The sequence below is a fragment of the Eptesicus fuscus genome, chromosome 20, assembly GCF_027574615.1.
Source record: "Eptesicus fuscus isolate TK198812 chromosome 20, DD_ASM_mEF_20220401, whole genome shotgun sequence".
Classification (NCBI taxonomy): Eukaryota; Metazoa; Chordata; class Mammalia; order Chiroptera; family Vespertilionidae; genus Eptesicus; species Eptesicus fuscus.
In genome coordinates, this window is record NC_072492.1 from 25,589,848 (window position 1) to 25,614,589 (window position 24,742).

General features: G+C 41.0%; 1 protein-coding gene and 1 long non-coding RNA gene across 2 annotated transcripts in view; one reads left to right on the plus strand and one right to left on the minus strand.

Annotated features, from left to right (window-relative positions):
• ANKFN1 (ankyrin repeat and fibronectin type III domain containing 1) overlaps nt 1–24,742 on the plus strand; it is a 221,931-nt gene that overhangs the window by 182,092 nt on the left and 15,097 nt on the right. The window contains exons 14-17 of the mRNA XM_054709322.1: nt 8,663–8,829; nt 11,454–11,604; nt 13,114–13,282; nt 23,621–23,787. Coding sequence (XP_054565297.1) covers nt 8,663–8,829; nt 11,454–11,604; nt 13,114–13,282; nt 23,621–23,787 — 654 coding nt within the window. The remainder of the gene's footprint in view (nt 1–8,662; nt 8,830–11,453; nt 11,605–13,113; nt 13,283–23,620; nt 23,788–24,742) is intronic.
• LOC129147384 (uncharacterized) overlaps nt 1–24,742 on the minus strand; it is a 125,643-nt gene that overhangs the window by 86,840 nt on the left and 14,061 nt on the right. Inside the window, exon 2 of the long non-coding RNA XR_008554756.1 lies at nt 8,468–8,587. This is a non-coding gene — a long non-coding RNA (uncharacterized LOC129147384). The remainder of the gene's footprint in view (nt 1–8,467; nt 8,588–24,742) is intronic.

A 24,742-nucleotide genomic window follows, 5' to 3' on the forward strand; every position in this document is an offset into this window, starting at 1 on the left:
TTAGAAGCCCAGGCTTCTTTCTGCTACATCTCATGACATTCAAAGACACAATTTTGGAATCAGGTTGACTGGGTATGATTCCTTACTCCTTTCCTAGTTATACTAGAGGCCCTGTGCATGAAATTCATGCACTGGGGCGGGGGGGGGGGGGGTCCTTCAGCCCGGCCTGCGCCCTCTCGCAGTCTGGGACCCCTTGGGGGATGTCCGTCTGCTGGCAGTCAGACATCCCTCTCGCAGTCTGTGACCCTTCACTCCTTACCGCCCACCTGTTTGCTGCTCCTTAGTGCTGCTGTGGAGGCGGAAGAGGCTCCCGCCACCACCGCTGCACTCGCCAGCCGTGAGCCTGGCTTCTGGCTGAGCGGCGCACCCCTGTGGGAGCACACTAACCACCAGGGGGCAGCTCCTGCATTGAGCGTCTGCCCCCTGGTGGTCAGTGCGCATCATAGTGACTGGTCGTTTTGCTATAAAGGTCACTTAGGCTTTTATTATATAGACTAGAGGCCCAGTGCACAAAATTCGTGCACGGAGGGGGCATTACTCAGCCCGGCCTGCACCCTCTCCAATCTGGGACCCCTTGGGGATGTCCGACTGCTGGTTTAGGCCTGATCCCTGTACCGGCAGTAAGACATCCCTCTCGCAATCCGGGACTACTGGCTCCTAACCACTCACCTGCCTGCCTGCCTGATCACCCCTAACCCCTCTGCCTGCCTGCCTGATCACCCCTACCTTGTCCCCCTGCCTGCCTGATTTCCCCTAACCTCTCTGCCTGCCTGCCTGCCTGATCATCCCTAACTGCCTCTGACTGCCTGCCTGATCGCACCTAACTGCCCTCCTCTGCCAGCCTGATTTCGCCCCCAACTGCCCTCCCTGCAGGCCTGATCTCACCCCCAACTGCCTCTGCCTCAGCCCCCACCACCATGGCTTTGTACGGAAGGAAGTCAGGCATCTGAAGGTTGGCCAGTTGACCCGGTCTAATTAGCATATTACCCTTTTATTAGTATAGATAAATTATATAGGATAGGATTGCTTAAATTGGGGGGAGCCTTTTTCAGCAGGATGAGATGCTCTTAGCAGACAAAAACACATAATCCCTGTATCTGGACTGATAGCCAGCCATATGCACTATACTGACAAACCTGTCATTAAAAAATTGAATTGCTTTCTTTTTTTTTAAATATATTTTATTGATTTTTTACAGAGAGGAAGAGAGAGGGATAGAGAGTAGAAACATCGATGAGAGAGAAACATCGATCAGCTGCCTCTTGCACACCCCCTACTGGGGATGTGCCCGCAACCAAGGTACATGCCCTTGACCGGAATCGAACCTGTGACCCTTGAGTCTGCAGGCTGACGCTCTATCCACTGAGCCAAACCAGTTTTGGCAAAAAAATTGAATTGCTTTCTTACACCTTACACCAAACAGCTGTTGCCCTTAAATCCCCTCCTCAGCCCCAACCTTAGGTTCTGCCTTCACAGTTCACCCAGAGTAGGTTCTGATTGGTCAGTTTCTATGCCAATCAGCTTAAAAAGCTCCACCTCCTAGGCAGCTATTGGCTCCTCACAGTTCACCCAGATTTGGTTCTGATTGGCTGGTTTCTATGCCAGTCAGCGTCAAAAGCTCCGCCTCCTAGGCAGCCATTGGCTCCTCACAATTCACCCAAATTAGGTTCTGATTGGTTGGTTTCTGTGCCAGTCAGCATCTCCGGGCCTGATCATAGAGGCAGGGCTGATTAGCAGCCCCCGCAGAGGCCCAGAGAGAAACAGTGGCCCAGCTGCTGGCGAAGCAGGGTGAGAAAGAGAGAGGCAATGGCTGATCAACAGCTGCCACAAAGGCTGTGGATCAGACTCTGCCTCTCTTCTCAGGCCTCTCTCTGGGCCCGATCCACAGCCCCCTCAGCAGTCAGTGCTGGGTCACCGCGCCTGCACTGGCTGCAGTCAGTGTTCGGTGGCCAGCACTGACTGCCGCCAGTGTGGGCGCAGCAACCCAGCACTGACTGCCGCGGAGGCTGTGGATCAGACCCTGTCTCTCTCTTCAGGCCTCTCTCCAGGCCTGACACATAGCCCCCTCGGCAGTCAGTGCTGGGTCACCATGCCCGCACCAGTGGCAGTCAGTGCTGGGTCGCCACAGCAACCCAGCACTGACTGCAGGACTGACTTCTGGTGTTCCGTCGAGCCTTTGGTCGTTTTTGGACGTGATGGACCCTGGCTCTTTATATATATAGATGACTAGGGCAAGTTACTTATTTCTCACCTCTTGTAGTTCCTCCTCTGGGCAAAAAAAAACACACAACAACAACAACCTACTTCATAGAGTTCTAATGACAAGTAAATGAGTTAACATATGAAACATCAGAAGGGTAGCACAAAGTGACTGCTCAATAAATGTTAGTGATTTTTATTATTTATCTACTCAAAAAAATCCAAGTAATGCTAGGCTCTCCTTAGGGCACACCTAGTCCATCTCCTCATCCCTATTGTTCCAGGGGACCCCAAGCACTGGCTCAATCATCCCTCGAGCATTTTCTCCCTTCCTCTACCTTTTCATAAGAACTAAGGAAAAGTTGTGTAGAGGCTGACTGATCCACAGTGGGAATTTCAAAAACAGATACGGGCTTTAACAAAATCTGGGCCCATAACTAATCTGCTAATCCCTTGTGCCCCAGGGAAACTTCAGGTCCACCCCTCTCAAATGCCCAACCTTCTCAAGTCCCAGACTTTATAACAGGCCTCTCTCATATATTTGGAAGAGAGAGAGAAATCCTTCCCATACTTGCCTGGAAAGGAAGAGAGTCATTACAGACAAGCTAGTGTCCCTCTGAACAAACTGAAAATGAGAGCATTTCCAATAGGGAGGCCCCTCTCAGGTGTTGAGTTACTCTGACCATGGTTTTCAGGAGCACTTCAATAACTGAAAGCCTCACGGGTGAAGTTTTCTCTGAATGTTAATCTCTATACTTTCAAGTTTATAACACTTTGTCACATCTATGATATCATTTAATCATCACAAAAACCCAATGAGGTTGAGTGGGTAATTTTATTGTGACCAATTCATAAATCAAGCTATGGATTTCAGAAAAATAATTGGCCAGAGTCATATCAGCCAAAAAGCAGCATAGAAGGGACTAAGACTGACGTCTTCTGACTCCTAGGCTGGTGTTCCCATGCTTCCATGCTGCTTTACACACCCTCACCCTCCCTTTCTCTGGATCCTTTTTTAAAAATTTGATCCTAGAAAAGCTACAACGAAACTTGTCTTCTATCTCCCACCTCTGATTTCCTTCTCTTAGGCATTCTTTGTTAACTCCAGGGACTCAATATCTTCTTACACCTGAGATGCCCAGGACCTACTATCTTGTCTGCTTTTTTTTGCTTTTTTTCTAGCTCATTTTCAAGCAGACTCTAACATGGGGATCAAAAACTACTGGAATCGGGAAACTAGTGGAAATGAGCCAGGCGGACTGGATATAAGAAACAGCTGACTTCACACATAAACTTGTTCACTGATGTCTACAACAGAATTATTCACAGTAGCCAAATGCCCAACAACTAATGAATGAGTAAACAAAAATGGCATATCCATAGAATGGAATATTACTCAGCCATAAAAATTAATGAAGTACTGACCCATGCTATGACAGGAATGACGCCTAAAAGCATTACGCTAAGTGAAAAAGCCAACATGAAATGCCACATACTGCATGATTCCATTTACATGAGATGTCCAGAATCAGAAAATTCATATAAAATATATCCGTGGTTCCAGGGACAAGTGAAGGAGTGACAGGATTAGAATGACAGCAAAGTTACTGTGTGTGTTTTTAAGTGATGAAAATAGTCTGAAATTATATAGTGGTGATAGCTGCACAAACTTGTGAATATAGATAACACCACTGAATTTCACACATTAGAATGTTGAATTTTATGGTATGTGAATTATATCACAATAAAAAAATAATATACAAGTAACAGAGATTACAGTAATCTTGAGATCATTTAAAGAACAGCCTTATTCAGCTTCAGCTAACTACAGTGGAGGAAAGTGGTCCCAATGCTGAAATATTTTCCAATTTTTAAAGAAAAGCTAAAAGTTCAGAGTTTTCAATAAAAATCTCTTTATTTTTAAAAGTTAGAAAAATAATTCAGAAATTTTAAATTCTTTGTAGTCCAATGATCATGGGCTGGCCCACAAAGACCACCAGCCACCATTTTATGAGTTCTGCTATCCCTGGACAATTCTGCTTCCATCCCCTATCCCAGTGGTCGGCAAACTCATTAGTCAACAGAGCCAAATATCAACAGTACAACGATTGAAGTTTCTTTTGAGAGCCAAATTTTTTAAACTTAAACTTCTTCTAATGCCACTTCTTCAAAATAGACTTGCCCAGGCTGTGGTATTTTGTGGAAGAGCCATACTCAAGGGACCAAAAAGCCGCATGTAGCTCGCGAGCCGCAGTTTGCCGACCACGGCCCTATCCAACTAAACAAAAACCTTGTGGTTACTGGAAAAGTAACTATATATCATTCTTCTAACAAGCTCTTAGGCTATCTGATCAATGAAGAGCAGCTGGATATATAACTCTTCTTAGTTACTGCACCAGCACAGCATATTCTCTCCCAGAGGCCCTGCCCCAGACCCCACTCCCTCTTGGCCCCTCACTTCATATTTAATAAACATTTTTTCAGCACCAAGTAGGTGCCAGGAACTCTTCTAGGTGCTATAGAAAAAACAAATGAATAAGTCAAGGTCCCTGGTCTCAAGGAGTTCAGTCAGGGGAGACAGACAGACTTGTAAACAAATCAAGGTAATACAAGGCAGAATTAAACGAGAGCCTGATAGCAGCACAAACAGCGTACTATGGAAACACAGACAAAGCAGCTATTAATTCTACCTGGAAATATCAGGGAAGGCGTTGTAGAAGAGGTGACAGTTGGCTGAGCCATGAAGGGTAAGTTAAGTTCACCAGGTGGAGAAAAAAAGAGAGAGAAAGAGATGGGGGAGGGAAAGATGGAGGGAGAAGGGGAATGAAAAAGGTGGAGGAGAGGAAAGATAGGAGAGAGAAAGGAAGGAGTTAAATAGAATTAAATACAGAGCATGGTAAAAGAAATGAGGCAGAAGCTAGAAAAGTCAATCTCACCCTCCCTTGGGTCCACAAGGACTCTTACACATTTTTCTCATGGCCTTTATCACTTGGGTTAGAAAAACTTGCTTACAAGTAGTTCCATGAAAGGATCACGTCTTATTCATCTTGATGTCATTAACACCCTTACACAATGCCTTATGTGTAGTAAGTGCTCAATAAAAGTTGGTAGAATGAGTGAATTCATGAACCAACAACAAAAAAATCATAAAAGAGATTAGGGCATGCATGGGGAATGAAAAAGGGATCCATCATGGCTGGAGATAAGGGATGAAAAAGCGCTGTAGTGGAAGCAGAGGCTAGAAATGTGGTTTAGTGGTCAAATGAGGCAATGTGTAAATCCAAAGGCATTTGATTTGGTTTAGGGGGTCTTTCTAGTGTACCTCAGATTATGTGAATGGGATAGCTTCTTTCTCTTCCTATGCATTTCTCAGGCCCAAAACATTCTGACTAATGAAGGATAAAATGACTATGTAAAGATAGGAAAACACATAGTAGATGCTCAGTAACAGTCTTTTTTGAAAGAAAAAAAAAAATGAATGAAAGAGTAAATTACTCCATCCCAGAATGGTGTTGGTTTTTATATAACCACAGTATGTTCCCAGCTCACATTCTATCTGTGGTCAGTCTGACCCCCACATGTTTTTTCTCTTATACTCATACCCATCCTGTATTTGTACTGGGGTTTGGGTCTTTACAAGCACATTTTCTTATTAAGTTTAAACCCTAATTATGATAAGCTTATTTTTCCAATGCATAGGGTCATTCAGAGCTTTATTACTATTTTCCAGAAAATCAAAACCACACTAAACTTGGGACCCACAAATTTGATACACATTTTTTATTTCTTTATCTAGAATGTCAATAAATAAGCTGAAAAGAGTGGCCCTTAGGGCCAGTCTTTATTGGCCCATCACTCAATATGTCTACTATTCCCACACCATTTCCATCATTCACAAATCTTCATCTCAGATATTTAGCTTATTAAAGTAATATGGTAAAGACTTTACTTTGCACAGATTATCTAGTGAAACAGATTCCACTGGAGACTTCTCCCTGATCTAGTGTCTCAGGATTTCCTGACTGGCTGCAAATTGACTGTTTGATGGTTCTTTTTCATTTCTCCCAAAGATCAATAAGTTGGCAGTCTTTAATTACTAGGGTCATCCTGTGCTTCTCCCCTTCCTGTTTCAAAGATAGGCATATTTGCCCTTTTCTAGTCTTTAGGGACTTCCTAGTTGTCCATCACTTCTCAAAAATAATGACCTGTGAGTTTGTGACCACATCTGCTTGTTCAGCAAGTAACCCCCCTTGGGTGCATATCATCAATTTCTATTCATCTGAACACTTCCATTCTTCCTCCTCTCATTAACCATTTATTTCTCTGATTACCTATTCATTTCTTAAAACTTCACCTTGACTGAAGCTCCTCTAGTCAACTACTCACCTGTGATCTGTTCTGAAACAGGATAAAAGACATTAAACTGTATGGAACTCCTGATATTAATAAGAATGCCTTCCTTCTTGATCAAATGAAACCAAATTTCTTTCTAGTCTCTTTTTTCACCAAATATCTTAAAAATTACTTAGTTTTTTCCTTTTCTATACTTGCTAATTATGTGACCATTTATGACCCCAACTGTGGCCATTCTTATTTTGTTCTTCTTCTGCTATTCTCTGTTCTGTTTTACGGAACTGTCCTGATTTCCACATGTTGAGTACCTATTACATATAGAATTAGCACTGGGTACCAAGGACACAAAGCAATAAAAAACACAGCAACACCATTAATTTCATAGTCTAGTTTTTAAAAAAGAGCATAAAAGAAGAAAAATATAAGCTAAGTACTCCTTCCTCTGTATGCCAACACTGTCTCTATTATAAAATTGATTTCAGTATATTGTGATAATTGTGTATTCATCTCTTCAAAAGTAGTGATCACAGCAAGTTACCTGAAACCCCAATGTCTCCTGTAGAGCCTGGAATTCAGTATGCTGCTAGAGGATGGGACAAAGGAGACGATACACAATAGCACATATTAGGTGTTGCAAATCGTTAATTTTACAGAGGAAAGATTACCCCTTCTGAGTATGGTGGCCAAGGGAGACTTCAATACCTCTCTGTTCCATATAGAATTTTATGCAAGTATAACGTTTGTTTTCCTTTTCTTTTTCACCTGCCTTACATTTAGTGGTAGCGATGATTCTTTCTTTTTTTTACTCATTTTGAAAATCAGGCTAAACTCTGGCCTATAGGAATCTTTATAATCAGTTACCTGACTCATCACTCTTAATTCTGTTTAACTCCCACGCTGCCCAAATGTTTAAAAAGTCATACCTACTGAAATGGGGGAGAGTGAAACTGTATTTCCAATTATTCGTTATCTCAGTTATTTCAGTCATATAGGGAAGCTAAAGTCACACCCTAAATAGTTCACTAGAGAACTTACAACATATAAAACAATACTCGACTCAAACATCCCTCTGTGCTAAAACAGGCTGGCACTTCCTGTCAAACCAACAACTTCATTCCGTCTCTGCTGCCTGTGGAATATTGTGATGTGACAATACAATGCAAATCTATTATAAGGTAAATTTTTAAATCTTGTATAGGTACAGAATTTTGTGAAGCTGATGAAGATGATGTGGAAAACTAACCAAATCACATGCAAAGCCTGTTACAATTCAGCAATAGACCAGTTAACAATTGAAGAACATAAAAGGAACAAGTATTTTATAAGAGAATGACATAAACAGCAAATATTTTCAATGCCGGGGGGGGGGAGCGAAATATGAAACTTTCACAAACTCTTGAAAAAACTATTCTCTTCGCTGTGAAAGTCAAATGTAAGAAAAAGCATTTCAGCTATCATACAATTTAGTCTAAAAAAGTTATGCCAAAAAAAGAACCAATACTTGATTCTCTCTTCATTTTCAGAATACATAACTACAACTTCAATTTTAACAAGATAAATAAATCTATTGTATTACATTGTTTCATTTTTCAAGATAATCAATTAAATCTTTTCTTCTACTTACTATAAAATCTTCATACTATTTTAAGTGGTGTCATTTAAAATAGACTTTTCCTGATACCAATTACCCTGAAATAATGAGGCTTCCTGTACTGCTTTATCAGCATTTACACTTGTAATTCTGTTTTCCCCCAGCTATACAATAAGCCCTCCAAGGACAGAGATTATAAATTCTAGTTTTCTTTAGTACCTGCCTCCACTACCACCAGTACATTGCTAATCACAGCCCACACACCTCCCCCGGTTCAGAAATCTGAGGAAAATAAGCATGCAGAATATATTAATAACTGATTACCTGACTTGTAGGACAAGTCTCCTGAAGGTAAGATGGTCTGTCCCCAACCTTCATGGTGATATCTGAGGTGTTTCGCCTAATTTCTTAACTACAGCACCTTTAATTCATGACATGTTGCACCTAAGAAAGAAAAAGGTTTTGAGATCGCCTTTCAAGCAGTTTTTTGTTTCTGCTTGGTTTTTTTTCACCCTACAGGATATTCTCTCCTATCACAAAAGGAGTCATCAACGTCTCTCTCCTGGATTATATCTGGGTTATCTAAAGCTGTGTAGCTCTGTGGATCAGATCAAAGTTCTTGTTACCCAAAAGTTGCCCAACATTCTCTGCCATGTGAAGATCCGTGAAAACCATAACATTTCCAAGTAAGTTATGAGGAGTTTGGATTTCCTCCTGGTGAAATAATGGCTTGAGTGATGGTGTGATGTGTCAGAAGGAAAAGGAAGTGTTGAACTTCCCAGTACAGTTTCTATGGTGAGATGTCCTCAGGAGTCAGCACTCAGGGGCAGAGACCGAGCTGCATATTAGCATCAGGATAAGGAGGGCTGGTGGTGTTGGTGAAAGAGGTGAGCCCATCTAAAGGGGGCACGATCCTTTCACTTTTCTCTCTATATTATTAATGGTACACCCACTGCTGCACAACTGGTTAATGAGTAGGTGTCCTTTCCTTTCAACATTGCTATTTCCAATATCTTTTCTTCACAACATAATAAGTCATTATTTTTTAATATGACTATGGAAATGGGTTCTAATAAAGCATTGCTTTCCCCTTAATCTTAAAGAGCTGCCCCTCCACCATCAGTCTCCCCATCCCTAACCCTCTGGCCTGGGGACTCTGTACTTTTTCTATACTCTTTATGATTCTCTAGGGCAGAAAAGAAGTAACAAGGCCTGAGCTTCTGGAAATTCCTCTATGGTTTGGCATCAGGGTGAACTGCCCTGTTAGTTTTGGGAAGGTTGCCCGATCTTGGTAATCTGGCTCAGCTTTACAACTAGCCTCTAGCAGGTCTCTGAAAGTCTACTGAATTGTGCTTGACATGAAAAAAAAAATTGTTTAAAGGGAAAGGAAAGAATAAATAAGAAAAATAGCTCTCCAGAGTTTTTCAGGCTTCAGAGTACAATTTAGATACCCAAACTCTAATTATACCTATGGATTTATTTAACCAAAGGTGACTCTAATTTGGTCGTTTAAAATTTTGGCAAGTTGATTAACTATAGTGTCTCACAATGTTTATTAAATACTAGTTGAGCACAATGAAGATGATGATGATGATGGTCTCTTCAAAGAACTCACCAGCTGCCATATTCTCTTCTTTCACTTATCAACTACACCTAGACTTTAAGTCTGCCATCTGGTGGTCACTTCTACAATCAGCATTAGTGATCTCAGTCCTTCCCAAGAGGTTATTAATGTTCATTTGTAGGTTGACTCAGCAACAAATACTTTCATCCATTTTCTTGATTTGTGTCTTAAAGGTTTAGACTCTATCTTTTAGTGATTATACCATCTACTTTCCCCTTTCCAAGACTCCAAGTTTCATTTTTACAAGAGATTCCAGTATCCTTCACTCTGCCAGTTCCACCTCCCTCATCCTTAGCAATTAAACTGATTAACCACTAGATATTTCATGGTATTCCTACCAGTAATTTATTTTCTAATTTGATTACAGATGCTATTTTAACAATGTTCTCCTTCAGGTTTTGTGTATACTTGTGCTAGTCAGACCCCCTCAGTTAGTTTTCAATATCCGCGATGAGAGAAAGAAACAGTTCCCAAGCAGGTTCTCAGAGATTTCAATTATTTATGAAGCCAACAGTATGCCCAGACTGAAGTGGGATTTAATTTTGAGTTTTTTCTTTTATTGGGACAAAGGGTAAATTTTCCATAGTCTTTTCCAGTGTGGGAATTGAAAGGAAACAGATATCTTAAAAACAGAAACTTTTCTAAGAGTGTAGCTGGTTAAAAGAGTGTTTTCTGATGAAAAGCTTATGTCACAATCAATTTCATTTTCTGACCCACAGATTGGAGGCCAGGCTGGTATAATCCACTGGGGAGAACCCTCAGAGGGTTTTCATGGGAGTGGGAACATATGTTAGCACCTCCTCTCTTTCCATCCCCAGAGAGGAGGGCTTTCCTTTCCTCTCTAGCCTGCTCCTGAGAGCATATTACTATTCCCTGAAGAGTTAGAAGAAGAAACCCAGCCAACTGAATATGTTTAGAGACTTGTACTAAAATACCTGTGGAAACAATGTTACCCAAGAGGCATTTACCTTGATCTTTTCAAGCTCCTTTTGAAGAGGAGCCTTTGGGGGATAAACCAGATGTGCTTTCCTCCCACACCATTCTTTCCCTTCCCTTCTGCATGACATTTGGGAAAGTTCAGTAGGAAGGATTCTAGAGCATACAGAATAAAGACACATATGACTATTTGAAAGGGGGATAGAAGCAGTGATGTGTGTCCCCTGGTTCCTTTTATTAGAATTGTCTGGTGTTCCTGTTTGTGATTCTCCTCCAGCTTTTGGAAGGGGAAAGAAACCAAAATAGTCCGCGTGATTACCACAGGCCAGGTTTGAAATGTGCCACGTGATTTGTTGCCTGAGTTGGACCAGAGTCCTGTGGTTACTCAATTGCTGAATTAACCTGTGGCAAGATGCAGGGTCTTAGAATTTACACAGGCTCTTCAGGGGAAGGAAAATAAAGGCAAAATATCTAAAAGCTCCAATCTCAAAAAGTAAAAATAAAAAACTGATACAAATTAGACCTGCTGCCCTGAGGTAGAGGTGGTATGGTAGGTGAACTAAGCTGAAATTAGAAAAAGCTCATTTTAATCTCCATTAGGGTGGCTAAAAGTTCAAATAGCATAAATTGCATTAAGTTTTAACCACCAAAAATTGGTTACCCAGGTTCTGGACATACACACTAAAAATGTTCTGAGCTGTGTTCTGAACTTTTGTTATATTTCTAATTTTAACTTGACTCAACATACAGAGAGGAGTGGGAATGGGTCCAAAAGCTTTCTGGCTCTGAATCTATGGAAAGTGTGGATCATACTTCTGACTGCCCCATGCAATTGTTCTTCTACGAGCTCCAGATGGCAGTGAAAGCTCTCCTTAAGCAGATCAATATACCTCTACACCAGGTACTAGTCTTTACCATTCTATCTTCCTTTTGTGGTGAATGGAAACTGCACTGTGGCATAAAACACAGAGGAATATATATATTTCATTTTTTCATTGATTTTAAGACCACTTTGCACATATAAGCACTTTGAATTTAATGTCAAAACATAGACACAGACTACACTTCTGCCCCTTTTCTCTAGCTTCTCTGTGTTGACTTCTTCCAAGGTTCCTAGACCCCACTTTACATGGTCTGGTCAAGCAAGGAAAAATCATTGGCTAGCCCACCTTGAAAGGCACCAAGTTTCAACTTCAGGATAGCATGAAGCAAAGAAAATAAATACATAAATAAGTAAGTCTACAGTTAGATGTACAAGTGATTTATCTAAGAAGACCATTGGTAGTACAATTTATAGCAATGGCCAAGGTTATGCTGTGTTAACTTTCCACAGAGAATTTACTGTCAAAATTATTGTCTTTAATTTTAACCTCTGCTAACAAGCAATTTCAATAAAAGCTGTTGGCATAGAAGAGAACAGTAAAAGTTTAATTAGCTCTGTCCAATAAGTTAACATGATGTAGCATTGAATTATTTATTCTTTTATTTATTTATTTTTTGGCCTACCTTCACCTTCTACTCCCACCCAACACACACACACACACACACACACACACACACACAGAACCAAGTTTTCCCTGTAAACAGGAAGACTATTACAGCAGTAACTGTCTCTTTTTAAATAACAGAGAGACAACCATGTATTGGCCTCTGACCCATAGAGGCAGGGGATAGAGTACAGACTCCAAGAGTGTTCTTCCATTGGGTTATTACTCCGATTCTAAGTTAATACTGCAAGGCTAGTCCTAACAGCCAACATTGACAAAGAATAAATTACACAAGATGCCATAAAGACTCTATGGGAGCAAATGAATTATTCCAGGGGTGGCCGTGTACTCAGGAGGAGAAAAAAAAAACTACCAGGTCTACTTGTGACAGTAGATACTATTAAAGGGTTTCTTAGGCTTAGCAGGTTTGAAGCAGCTCATATTTCATTGGTGACTGTTGGGCTACATATACATGTTGGGAGAAGGCTGCTTAACTGCCTAAGAGTGCATACAACATTTTTTTTTTTTTGGATTCTTGTAAAATTTCCTCAGTCCTTGGCCAGAAACTACATTTTTCCCCCTTAACCAACTTAAATTGAAACTAGTGGATTTTTAATTCAATCCATTTTTGTTGCTTCATGTAATTATATTCATCATTTTGAAAAGCCCACAGAATGCAATCATTTTCTACTTTTATAAGAAGCATAAATGTTGTTTTCAGAGTTTATGTGGAACATTACTGCCTTAAATCTTGATTTTATATAGCATTATTAAATGGGCTGAACCCTAATATTTATGTTGTATAAAAATTCCAAGCTTGAAGTCGTGTAATTTTGTTAGATGTTTTATGCCAGTTTGGTGTTGTTTATGTAAGTGCCATGTTGTAACTCTCCTATTTTTCCTCCGCGCGTGTCCCTCTGCAGGCAAGGAACTTCCGCCTCTACACACAGGAGGTGTTGGAAATGGGTCACAATGTGTCCTTTCTTCTCCTGCTCCCTGCCTCAGACGACGTCTGTACAGCCCCAGGACAGAATAATCCTTACACCCCACACTCAGGGTTTCTTAACCTCCCTCTTCAGATGTTTGAACTTGGTATAGTAGCTTGTTTCACCTAGAAATATTAACCCAACCTCCTTATAATAAAATCACAAAGTTATATCTGTTCCCCCTTGTCCCAGTGGAGGGTCAATAAATCACATGATGGCTTTGGCAACAACCCTTCCTAGAACTGTGTACAAGTCTGAGAGAAAGCAAAGCTCTAAGACTATGTGCCTGAGCAATAATTATTGAAACCCAGCTAAGGCCCAATGGAGAGGAGGGAATTCTAAACAGAAAGTTCAGTTATCAGGCTGCAGTTCTTGCCTCCCCTTTGCTTTCTTAAAACATAAATACAAGAACTGATGTTTTCATGAAAAGCACTTCTCTCTCCCCCTCCCCCTCCCCCCCCCCCCCCCCCTCCTCCTCCTCCTCCTCTTCTTCTTCTCACTCTCTCTCTCTCTCCTTCCCTTCCTCCCTCTTTCCAACTGGGAAAAAATACTGAAATTAAAATGTTGAGTGTATATCACTTTGAAGAAAAAAAGTCTGTAACTTTAAATAGTGCTGATTTATTAAACAGACTCTAATATTAAATACACTCTAAAATTCTAATAGACCATTTGATAAACTGACAGGGTCTCCCAAGAGGCAATACTGTAATCATAATGTGAGATTCTGAATAGTGTAAAATCTTGTCCTGACTTTCAGAAATGAACAGCTTGGGCCCCGGTTTCCTTATTTTTGCAGAGACCCCTGCTGCCCACTGAGAATGTGAATAGGGAGGCTTTGTCTCTTCCCTATGCTGCATCTTGTAACAGGCCAATAAGAGGCAATTAGCAAGAGTTTTGTGGGTTCAAATAAATTGTAGGATTTATGGAAAAGTGAGTGACTAGTGGGTAGAATGGAGGCAGACTCTTTTTGGATTGCTCCCGAGCCACCAGATTTAGAAGCAGACCAGGCAACTGCCTGATGTCTCATTCTAAGACTTGGGCATCTGAATCTGAATTTATCCTTTGAGAATGAATGAATTAAACCTCTCAGTTTCCCTTGCGCCAAGTAGTTCAAAGGCTCAAAAGCTGATGAACAGCAATTGTTATTTTTCCAGCGGAGAAAAAGTTATTAGGAAAAGGCTGAATCAGACTTGCAAACTGGGGCTTGAGAGTCCTGGGTTGTCTGCAGTATGGCAGTGACAATTACTTAACCTTTCTGTACCTTTCTGTGTCAAATGATTGGCCATGTCACTCCCAAGAGACCTGGATGTAAATATAACTATTTAATGAATTCCCACCCAAAGAACATTAGTCCATGATATAACTGTATTGCTGTTATGAAATATAATTTGGATCAAGGTATTTCAATGCAAGTCACTAAGTATATATACTGGAGCCTAATGTGGAGATGCAGAGATTAGTAAGACAAAAGCTCTGCCCTCACTGGGCTTTTAATTCAGTGGTAGGAGTAAAATAAGAATACAAATTATTATTGAATGAGGTAAAATGTGCCAAAATCACCAGCATTAAGTGATATTAAAATAAGAAAAAAAACTTTATTAGGTGGAGCAGAATGAGCAAATACATGAGAATATAAGAACTCAAAAAGAGTGAGGAAAAGATCAAGTGGTCTAGTCTGGCTAGATCAGAAAAATAGTGAGGAAATCATGGCCATAAAGCTATATAGATGTTATGGCCATACTGGGCAGTATCTTAAGAGTCAGGCTGAAAAATCTGTTTAAGATGGATTGAAAGCTGGGTTGAGAGGGAATAGTTCAGATGTTACTATAAAAGTCCAGTGTTAGGATACAAACAAAACCAAATATATACTAGAGGCCGGTGCACAAAATTCGTGCACTCAGCGGTTGGGGGGGGCGGGCGGCGTTCCTCAGCCTGGCCTCCATCCCTCCCGGCCTGGGATCCCTCGGGGGATATTCGACTGCCACAGAGGCGGGAGAGGCTCCCACCACCACCGCTGCGCTCACCAGCTGTGAGCCCAGCTTCCAGCTGAGCGGCACTCCCCGCTGTGGGAGCGCACTGACCACCCGGGGGCAGCTCCTGCATTGAGCGTCTGTCCCCTGGTGGTAAGTGCACGTCATAGCTACCAGTCATTCTGCTGCTCAGTCAACTTGCATATTAGTCTTTTATTATATAGGATACTAGAGGCTCAGTGCATGAAATTCGTGCACTGGTAGGGTCCCTAGCAGCTGCCGGCTGCCGGCCGAGGCCTCCCTCCTTTCCCCCAGCCGGCCCCACCCCCTGGTCAAACTCCCAGAAGAATTCCTGATCAGGGGGCAATTTGCATACTACGCTTTTATTATATAGGATATAACACTGGGAATAATCAGTAAGATTGGGCAACTATTTGAATGAGAAAAGGTGAACTCTAGAGACTTCTAGAGTATCCCCATGGTTTTTAGCCTCAAAGACTATAAGATTATTGCTGCCATTACAGGAAGTATGGAAGTCAGAGAAGAAAAAAAAGTGATGTTTTCAGCTCAGTATCTGAGTATCTGGCAGTAGCAACACAGAAGAGGAAGTTGGGTACTAAACACAGAAATTGACCAATATCTATTGATAACATCTAAAGCCATGAAAGTGAATGATTTCCCAGGGATAGATAATTGATAATTAACAGGGAAATGAACTAAGGAAAATACTTCATCAGAGAGATAACCAGGAGTCCATTCTGTGTGGAATGATCATTATTGTTCCATAATTACAGGGAAAAATACATGAAATTCATTTCCCCATGCCTCAATGGCTTTGGTGGGAACACTCAATGATTTGGTATCAATCATAATGGTATATGATTCCCAAAACACTGGATGACCAATCCCTTCAAGTTTCCTCTCTATTCTGTTTTCTGGGAGGCGCATGCACTGCTATTGAGCAGCCACACTTTGTCCCACTATTGTTTCTATTTTATGGTTCACTCTCTCCATTCATTTGTTCATTAATAAATACTTAAGTAACTTTCTATGTGCCAAGCACTATTGTAGGTACTGAAGAATCAGCACTGAACAAACTCTTCATGGAGTGTTCATTCTCGTGTAGTATACAAATAGTAAATCAATCAACAAAAAAATAATATTGTAAATGTCAGACAGTAGTGAGGGCTATAAAGAAAAATAAATCAGAGTATGGGACTGGAGTGAAGTGACAGGAGATACAATTTTATACAGGATGACCTGGGAAGGCGTCTTTGCAAAAGATACATTTGAACAGAGATCTGAGATTTTCATGCAATGAGAACAGCAAGTGCAAAGGCCTTAAAGTAAGAGTGTGTCCGGCTAGGACAGTGGTTGGCAAACTGCGGCTCGTGAGCCACATGCGGCTCTTTGGCCCCTTGAGTGTGGCTCTTCCACAAAATACCACGTGTGGGCACGCACGTACAGTGCAATGGAAACTTCGTGGCCCATGCGCAGAAGTCGGTTTTTGGCCTGGGCGAGTCTATTTTGAAGAAGTGGTTCTAACGCCAAGCCACACTCAAGGGGCCAAAGAGCCGCGGTTTGCCAACCACTGAGCTAGAAGATCATTGTAGGCGGAGTGTAGTGAACAAAAGCAACAGAGATAGAAAATGAGATTAGAGTCAATAGGGGCCAGACCATGCAGTACATCACAGGCCATGATGATAATTTTAGATTTTACTTTAAGTGTGCTGGGAATCCAATGGAGAATTGTGAGCAGTAGAGTAACATATTAAAAAGCTCTGCAAAATCTGGTAGTCCCCCCCACACACACATACACACCCACACAAATAAAATTAAAAAGCTTAACTGTGTTTAACCCAGCATTTTCCAAATTCATTTGACAATGACTGGGACCATTTTTGGCATGGCACTTACTAAAAACCCACAGAAAACACTTTAGGATATGATACCCTAGAACAGTGGTCGGCAAACCGCAGCTCACAAGCCACATGCGGCTCTTTGGCCCCTTGAGTGTGGCTCTTCCACAAAATACCACGGCCTGGGCGAGTATTTTGAAGAAGTGTTGTTAGAAGAAGTTTAAGTTTAAAAAATTTGGCTCTCAAAAGAAATTTCAATTGTTGTACTGTTGATATTTGGCTCTGTTGACTAATGTGTTTGCTGACCACTGCCCTAGAACAATGCTTTTCAAACTTTAATGTGCATGAGAATCACTTGGAGAGCCTGCTAATAAAACAGATTCCTGAAGCCCCCCTCCAGAGATGCTGAGTTGGAAGGTCTGGGAAAAGGACTGGACAATGTACATTTCTAACAAGCTCTCAGCTGACACTGATGCTGCCAGTCCATGCACCACACTTGAAGTAGTGCTGCCTAGAACACAGAGGGAAAGACATTTTAGGAATTTGCAGAACTAGGGAATTGGTTAGCACAGTAACAGAATCCAACAGTGCTTATCTCTTTGACCTGCCTTACTTCTCTTAATACTAAAGCAATGTAAGACCATCAAATACTATTCTTCACCTATGAAAACCGGGCCACCAATCAAAGCCTGGGTCTCAATAGTTCCTAATTTTAATATGTTTTTTCCTATATTAAAACATACCTTCTTACCCTCCTGGTCCTCCTTTGTTATCATATCATTGGTGATCCAGCTGATTAATGAACACCATGTAAGCTTCCAGGAAAGACCACTTGGTTGGGCTTGGTTCCATTGGCATACACTAATCTATTAGTCTTTTCTAGGGATCAGGAGGAAATGTTGGCAGTAACAGGAAATTAATGCACCCTAGGACAATGCTTACTGTACTTCAGCACCACCAGCAACAATTTTTAAAATATTGCTGGGCCTTAGTAAGAATCTTATCCCCAAGTAATCAGAGCTTCCCCAGAGATAGATTATCACAGCCCACTAAGCATTAATAACATCTTCTATAGCAACTTCTAAGAACTTGCTATAGTGGGCCTAAGCCCTTCTAAGAAAAATGCTAAGCAATTTTTACTTTTTTCTTAGAAGTATGGACTCCTTTCTTCCCTAGAAAGGTACAAAGTAAAAGGTCAACACATACACTAAGCATCTCTGAGAAAGAGAAGGTTGTTGGAAATTCAACCGGAACTTATAAAACTGTATTGACAACAAGGGAAACTCAAACAAAGCTTGAAAAGGTGCAAATTATGGACATATGTAAATTATAATAGAATAAAGCATTACACTATATCTCAGTTTGACTAGTGTAAGCCATCCCTGCCCCAATGGAAGTATTTGAGATTTGGCAGACTGACCATGTTTCTGCCAGTGGCCTTAGTGAATCATAAATAACTTGCTAACCAGCTATGGAAAACTGCATCTGGGCCTATTCCAGCACTAAATAGATCTAGCAAGGACAAAACGATAAAGAGCTTAGCCCTCTGCATCCTGGAGTAAAGACTAGGCTGGGGCAGACCCATAAAGTGTTTCTCCACAGAGCTAATTGTGGGGAAAGAGACTGTTACACAGGAGGATGTTGTGAGATCTCTGTGAGCAGGGCTGAGCTGAGGCAAAGAGGTATAGTTCAGACCTACTCCCCCTCCACAGCCTGAGGGCTGACACTCCCCTATCCTTTGGATAAAAGCAGGATAGCACTCCTCTGCAGTAATAAAGCATGTGCTGGGGGCTGACAAAGGTCACTATTTACACTGTTCCAGAAACAAAAGGAAAAGGAGTATCATGAGCCCTTAGAAACTCTGTCCAGGGATGTGGCCTCTTGAGAATTTGCCTAGCGTGCACTAAGGAGGCTGCCCTGCCTTGACCCTGTGAGCAGTCAACATTGACAGCAGCCCTATGATTAGGAAAGCTAATTTTTATTGATTTCCTTGGGTCTATGATTCATACTGATTGGACTAAAAAGATTAAAAAACTGGAAAACTGGGATTTTTGTGTTTTTTTTTTTTTATTTGAAGCCCAGTATGTATTTCATACTTCAGTGCTTGGCTACATCCTTCATTCAATAAATATTTACTGAGTTTCCACTATGCCAAGTCCTATACTGGGGCTGGACGTAAGGACATTAGCAGGACACAATCTGCCTATCAGAAGCCTAGAGTACAATAGAGGCTACAGACATCTATACCAACAGTCGCAATACAACGAAAGCACTGTTGTAAGAGATAGGCTGTTGAATTTCAGAGGAAAGACACCTAATCCTTTCTTACAAAGATAACATATGAACTAGGCCTTGAAAGATAAACAAATATCCAGAAAAATTAAAGAAAAGGCAGAGCAGAAAAAGAAAATCACTTTAAGCAGAAGGAACAGCATGCACAAAGGCTTGGAAACCTGGGGAAATGGAGCCCAACTAAGTATATTCTTAGTAGCTCATTGTGACAGATGCTTAAGGCATCTGAAGAGTGACAGGAGATGAAACTAAAAATTAAAAAGGTCCAAATCACCAAGAGCTACTTATGCCATCCTAAAGATGTTAAGACTTTATCCAATAGGCAATGGGAAGTCCTTAAAAGATTTAAGAAAAGGAATAATATAATTTTATTGTTTTTTAGCAGTTCTGTGAAGGATGGATTGCAAGAGAACCAAAACACACACACAAAAAGCTGAGACTAGAGGCAATGAGACAGTTAAGAGAGTAGAGTTGTCCATGTGGACAATGATAAGAACCCAAACCAAGGTTGCCAACAATAGGGGTGTAGAGAGGAAAGCAGAGGCAAGAGGATTTTAGGAGTTAAAATCAATAGGACTTTGTGATTGATTTAATGTGGTTGAAGAGCAAGATGGGGGAGCCATAGAGTCTGAATAGGGTGCTGAGATGGATAATGTTGCCATCTACCAAAATAGGAATTATGAGGGGAGGAACAGGTTTGGGGGAGGAGAGAGATGATGAGTTCAGTTTGACAAATGATGAGTTTTGAGGTGCCTGTGGGATATCCAGGCATTGAGCCTAATGGAATCCAGGCCACAGGCTTACAAGAAATGGCACAGCCTCCACCCTCATTCCTGATGCCCATTTTTCATGATTTAGAATACCATTCCTAAATTTCAACTGTCAACTCATTTACTACCAGGAATCGTTAGAGGGTCATCTTGTGCCCAAGTTCTTTCTGACATCTTGGCAAAGAATCATGGAACTAAAAGTGACCCCAGGAGGTAATTTTGCTGATTCCTTAGCCTCCAAACTAGGCTGTATGACCCAGAATGATTAGAATTTATATTGAGTTAGAGATCTTTAGGGAGAACATTCTCATCTCAATCCTGTTCTAATACTCTACCCAATGTCTCATTCTTCCTGGAAGGATGGGATAGGGATGTGAATAAACATTTATTTCATATCTTATATGTGTCACATGTTGTGCTGGGCACTTTATGTATATTATATTACTTAATCCTAGGGAGGCATTATTATCCCTGACTTAGATATGAGAAAACGGAGGCTCCCAGAGGTTACATGCCCATGTTCATGCACGTAGTGAGCGGCAGAACAATGATTCAAACACAGTTCTGTCTGATACCTAAGCTTGAGTACTTTCCACTACTATACTCCAATCTGGCTTCCTGTGTTGGTGCCAACTGCATTTTATAGTCTGTCACTATCTTATATTGAGAAAAGACAGAGACACCACCACAGAAAATGAGTCTTACTTTGTAAATTACTAACAAATTAGTAACGTGGCCCAGATAATGCATTATTTACCCTTATACCATTTTGTCTGTAAAATGCATGTGATTCACATTAGAAAAGAATTAGAAGCTTCCCGTCTATCTTCCCCTCCTCAGTGATGGCTACCAAATGTATCATTGCTAAACCACAAAAGACTATGTTAAAGTAAAATTTGTTAAAGTAACATTAAAGGCTCTGGATAGAAACCACTAGGGCAGGAAAGTGCAGCGTTGTAGATGAAATGTCCTCATAGGTCACTGTGGTGAGTGGCACGGGTGGTGTGGGCACTCTGAGACCACCCACTGATCCAAGACTCCTACCACAAGAAGACACAAGAGAAAACTGTGGACACCCTAGTGTTTTAGAATTTAGATGAAACTGATATAGTGCTTCTTTTAAAGAAATTCTTCAGTCCCTCTCCCTATCTTCCAAGTCACATTTCAGAAAGAAGGGAAAAGAGATTTTTTTTTTTAACAACTTGGTTTGAAAAGGCAGCCTGTGAGACACCTCACTCTCTTCACTCTCCAGCCAATGAGAGGGCATCTGTCAAGTACTAACAAGATGTAACCCCTCCTTGAAAGGTATAAAGAGATGGTCAGGGAGCTACAAGTGTCAAGAGTAAGCTACAAAGTAATGGTGACTCTTTCCTGAAGACTGCCAGTAAGGATCACAGACCTGGAATACATCTTTTAAAACAGGAAAATCAAGAGCACAGTGAGAGGGAAAGAAGAGACTTTGGAGGAAAGGTCTGCCCTCTTCAGATCAGTGCATTTTTTGTTGTTGTTCAGTCAATAATCATTAATTGAGAAGCTATAATGTTCCAGGTTTTGAGGAAATAAAAATTAATAGGAGGCCTGGTTCTTGCCCTCAAAGAAATCAATTTAATACCAAGGCAGTCAAGTAAACACATAATTACAATAAAGCAGGATAAGTGTCCTGATACATTTGGAAACCAGTGCCCTAGGAGCACAAAAGAGAAAGAAACTAATTGTGCTTGGAGGGGAAGAGGTAGGTGTCAGTGAAGATTTCACTGAGAAGACATTCAAGTATCAGATGAAGCTGACCCGGAGGTACTTAGAGAAGGGGATTTGAGGACAAGGAAAAAGCATGTTTAAAAGCATATAAGTACAAAAGGACTTATATAAGTACAGCCTGACCAAAGTCTAGGGTCAATGTGAGTGGAAGTGGGGGATGGAGGGTGGTGCAAAATGAAAGACTGAAGATAAATTCAAATCCTAGATTGCAAGAAACTTTCCTTATGGCAATTAGACGTTTAGATTTGATCCTGAAGTCAAGAGGGAGCTCTATGGCCGTTAAGCTGGGGAAAGTAGATCATTTGGGAGGAGCTCAATAGTTGGTTATTTACCAAGAGGTTATATGAAATCAGTTCTTCTATGTGTAAGACAAGTACTAGAGTAGAGGAAGTAGGAAGGAAGGATCTGACACTAGAGAGAAAAATTAACCCCCCAAAACTGAGACTACCTGAGTAAGAAATACCTCCTTGAAATGTGCACAGCTGGAGTAAAAATGGGCCACTGAAGCCCTCAACCCATTCTTCTCCACTTCCACCTGAGGAAAAACAAACAGAGCAGGTTATCCTCACACCTACCTGAGATTCACTCTAAGAGGAAATCAAGCAAGGAAGCAGGGAGCTGTAAGAAGGGAAATGTAGGGTCATAGAGATTTCTCAACATGCAGAGAAATAGGGCTTCCTCACGGAGGTGCAGAGATGACCAGATGCCCCATTTTAAGGTCCTGTGGTTTTTAGCTTCCTTCCTTCCACACAAATCAACAGTGAAGAGGCCTAAGGGAAGTAATTACATCTTCTTCCTCACCGAAAGCCAGAATGAAAATGTTTCCACCTATTTCTTGCTTTAAAACAACATTATTTCCAAAGCATGGAACATACTGATATAGGTCAGAAGTACACAGAGTGAGGTTTCTAGAGAGTGAGTCTCCAAATTCAACAATGCCAGGAAGACATTGGTACTACACTATCTGAATCAGGATGCATTCCTCATTCCACGGGCATCTAAAATGGTTACATGATCATAGCCAGTCAGAGAAGTATGGAGAATCTGACCATCTCAGGCTGTCTGCACCAGGCTGAGTCCCACACTCCTGTCTCCCTCCTCCATTATGGACATGAAGGTTAGACTGTTGACCCTGGCCTCTGGCCCACTGTCTTTTGAGGGAGGAAGGCCAAGTCTGTTGAAAACAAAAATATGGTCTGTTAAGGCATCCACTCTTATCATCCTTCCAGAGGAGCAGAGGGGCAGGAAGAGGATTAAACCCATCAAACTAGATCCTTAGGGAACTTTACCAGCCAGGCAAAAGATACCCTGAGATAAACATTACTCCTATCTTCTGGGACTTCTGGCCTTGGAGAGAAGCATACAAAATACATACTGGAAATCAGACATGGGAATCAAAACTAAATTTCAAACTGTTACTTGGCTTTTTTCTTTAAAGTGATAAGCAAACTCATTTCTCCAATATATAAATAATTTATATATGATATATACATATATATGTGCATATATCTTCAGCCCCAACTTTAGGGGCTGAGCATCATAAACTGCAGCTTGAGCCAACCCCATTTCCCCATACCTTTCCAGGACTTGGTAAACCTTAAAAGGGAATACTGTCTGACTAAAACCAGACAACTGGCTCCTTAAGAGCACATTTATAATTTATTTATGGCTTAATATTTTCCACTGATAGGATTAATAAATCATGTTTTCATTCAACTTGTTTTCTCTGAGGTATGAATTTCTCTATTTTGATACCAGATCTTAACATGTTTTATTTTGCTTGTCCATTTTCCAGTTCACTTTTGCAGCTACAGGGAGAAATTTATTAGTCTGTATTGCCGCCTTTCTGCTGTTGTGGAGCTGGATTCTCTGAATACCCAACAGTCCCTGAGGGAAGCGATCTCAGACAGCGAGGTTGCAGCTGCCAAACAAAGACACCAGCAAGTTTTAGATTTCATTCAGGTAATAGTTTGTTTCTTCTGAGGTGAAAGGAAGGAAGAAAAGGCAGGGTGGGGATGAGAAACACGTATGAGAAAGAACAGCCATCCAGGCTAATTTAAAGACCACAGTGTGCAAGGATCCTGTTGATTTGGTGAAAATCCAGAAGTCAGGGAAATGTGCATTTTGAAACAAAGGCTTAAGAAAAAGCTAGAGATAAATCACAGCGTTGCTAAGAGCTGCATCAGCCACTGTGGCGGGTAGCAGTGGTTTCCCATAGAGAGAGAAAAATCACTGCCACAAGAAGTAGTGATCAGAATATTATTCTTACCTAGTAGCCCACTGACAAATCCAACAGAAACACTGTATTAATTAACTCTTACCCCAAAGAAAAAGAGAAGAAAATGATCCACTAGTTTATGTTAACCCAAATCACATTGGACTTAAGATTCCTCATGCTTTGAAGTTCTTTCTCACAGCATTTTGACACTTTGACACTTTAATGTGTAGCTACAGAGGTTAGAAAAGTGTATTCCCTGTCCATGGTCTTGTCTGGAAAGACCTTACAGTAACCACCTCAGTGTCTTGTGCTAGAGGTACTAACTAGTCATCAAGAAAATGTGAATTTGGTCTGACATTGCCTCTAAATCCCTTGGACAAATCTTACGATCTTTCTGCCTATAGTTACCCAATTCACAAAATGAGTACAATAGCTCTGTGATAAATATCACTATGATAAATATTTATTTAACATCCAGTTGTCAGGCACTGTAAGGGAAATATAAAGTTGAATTAGGCATGGTACCTAACCTTAGAGTGTTTAAAATTCATTAGGGGAGACAAGAAATGTGTATAAATACAATTTGTAAGATGAGTTAGGTGCCAAAAGATAAATTTTTTAAAAAGTTCTGTATACACAAAGAAGTAAAAATGAACTTACATTTGTGGGTATAAGAGAGGTTACCACAGAGCATGTAAC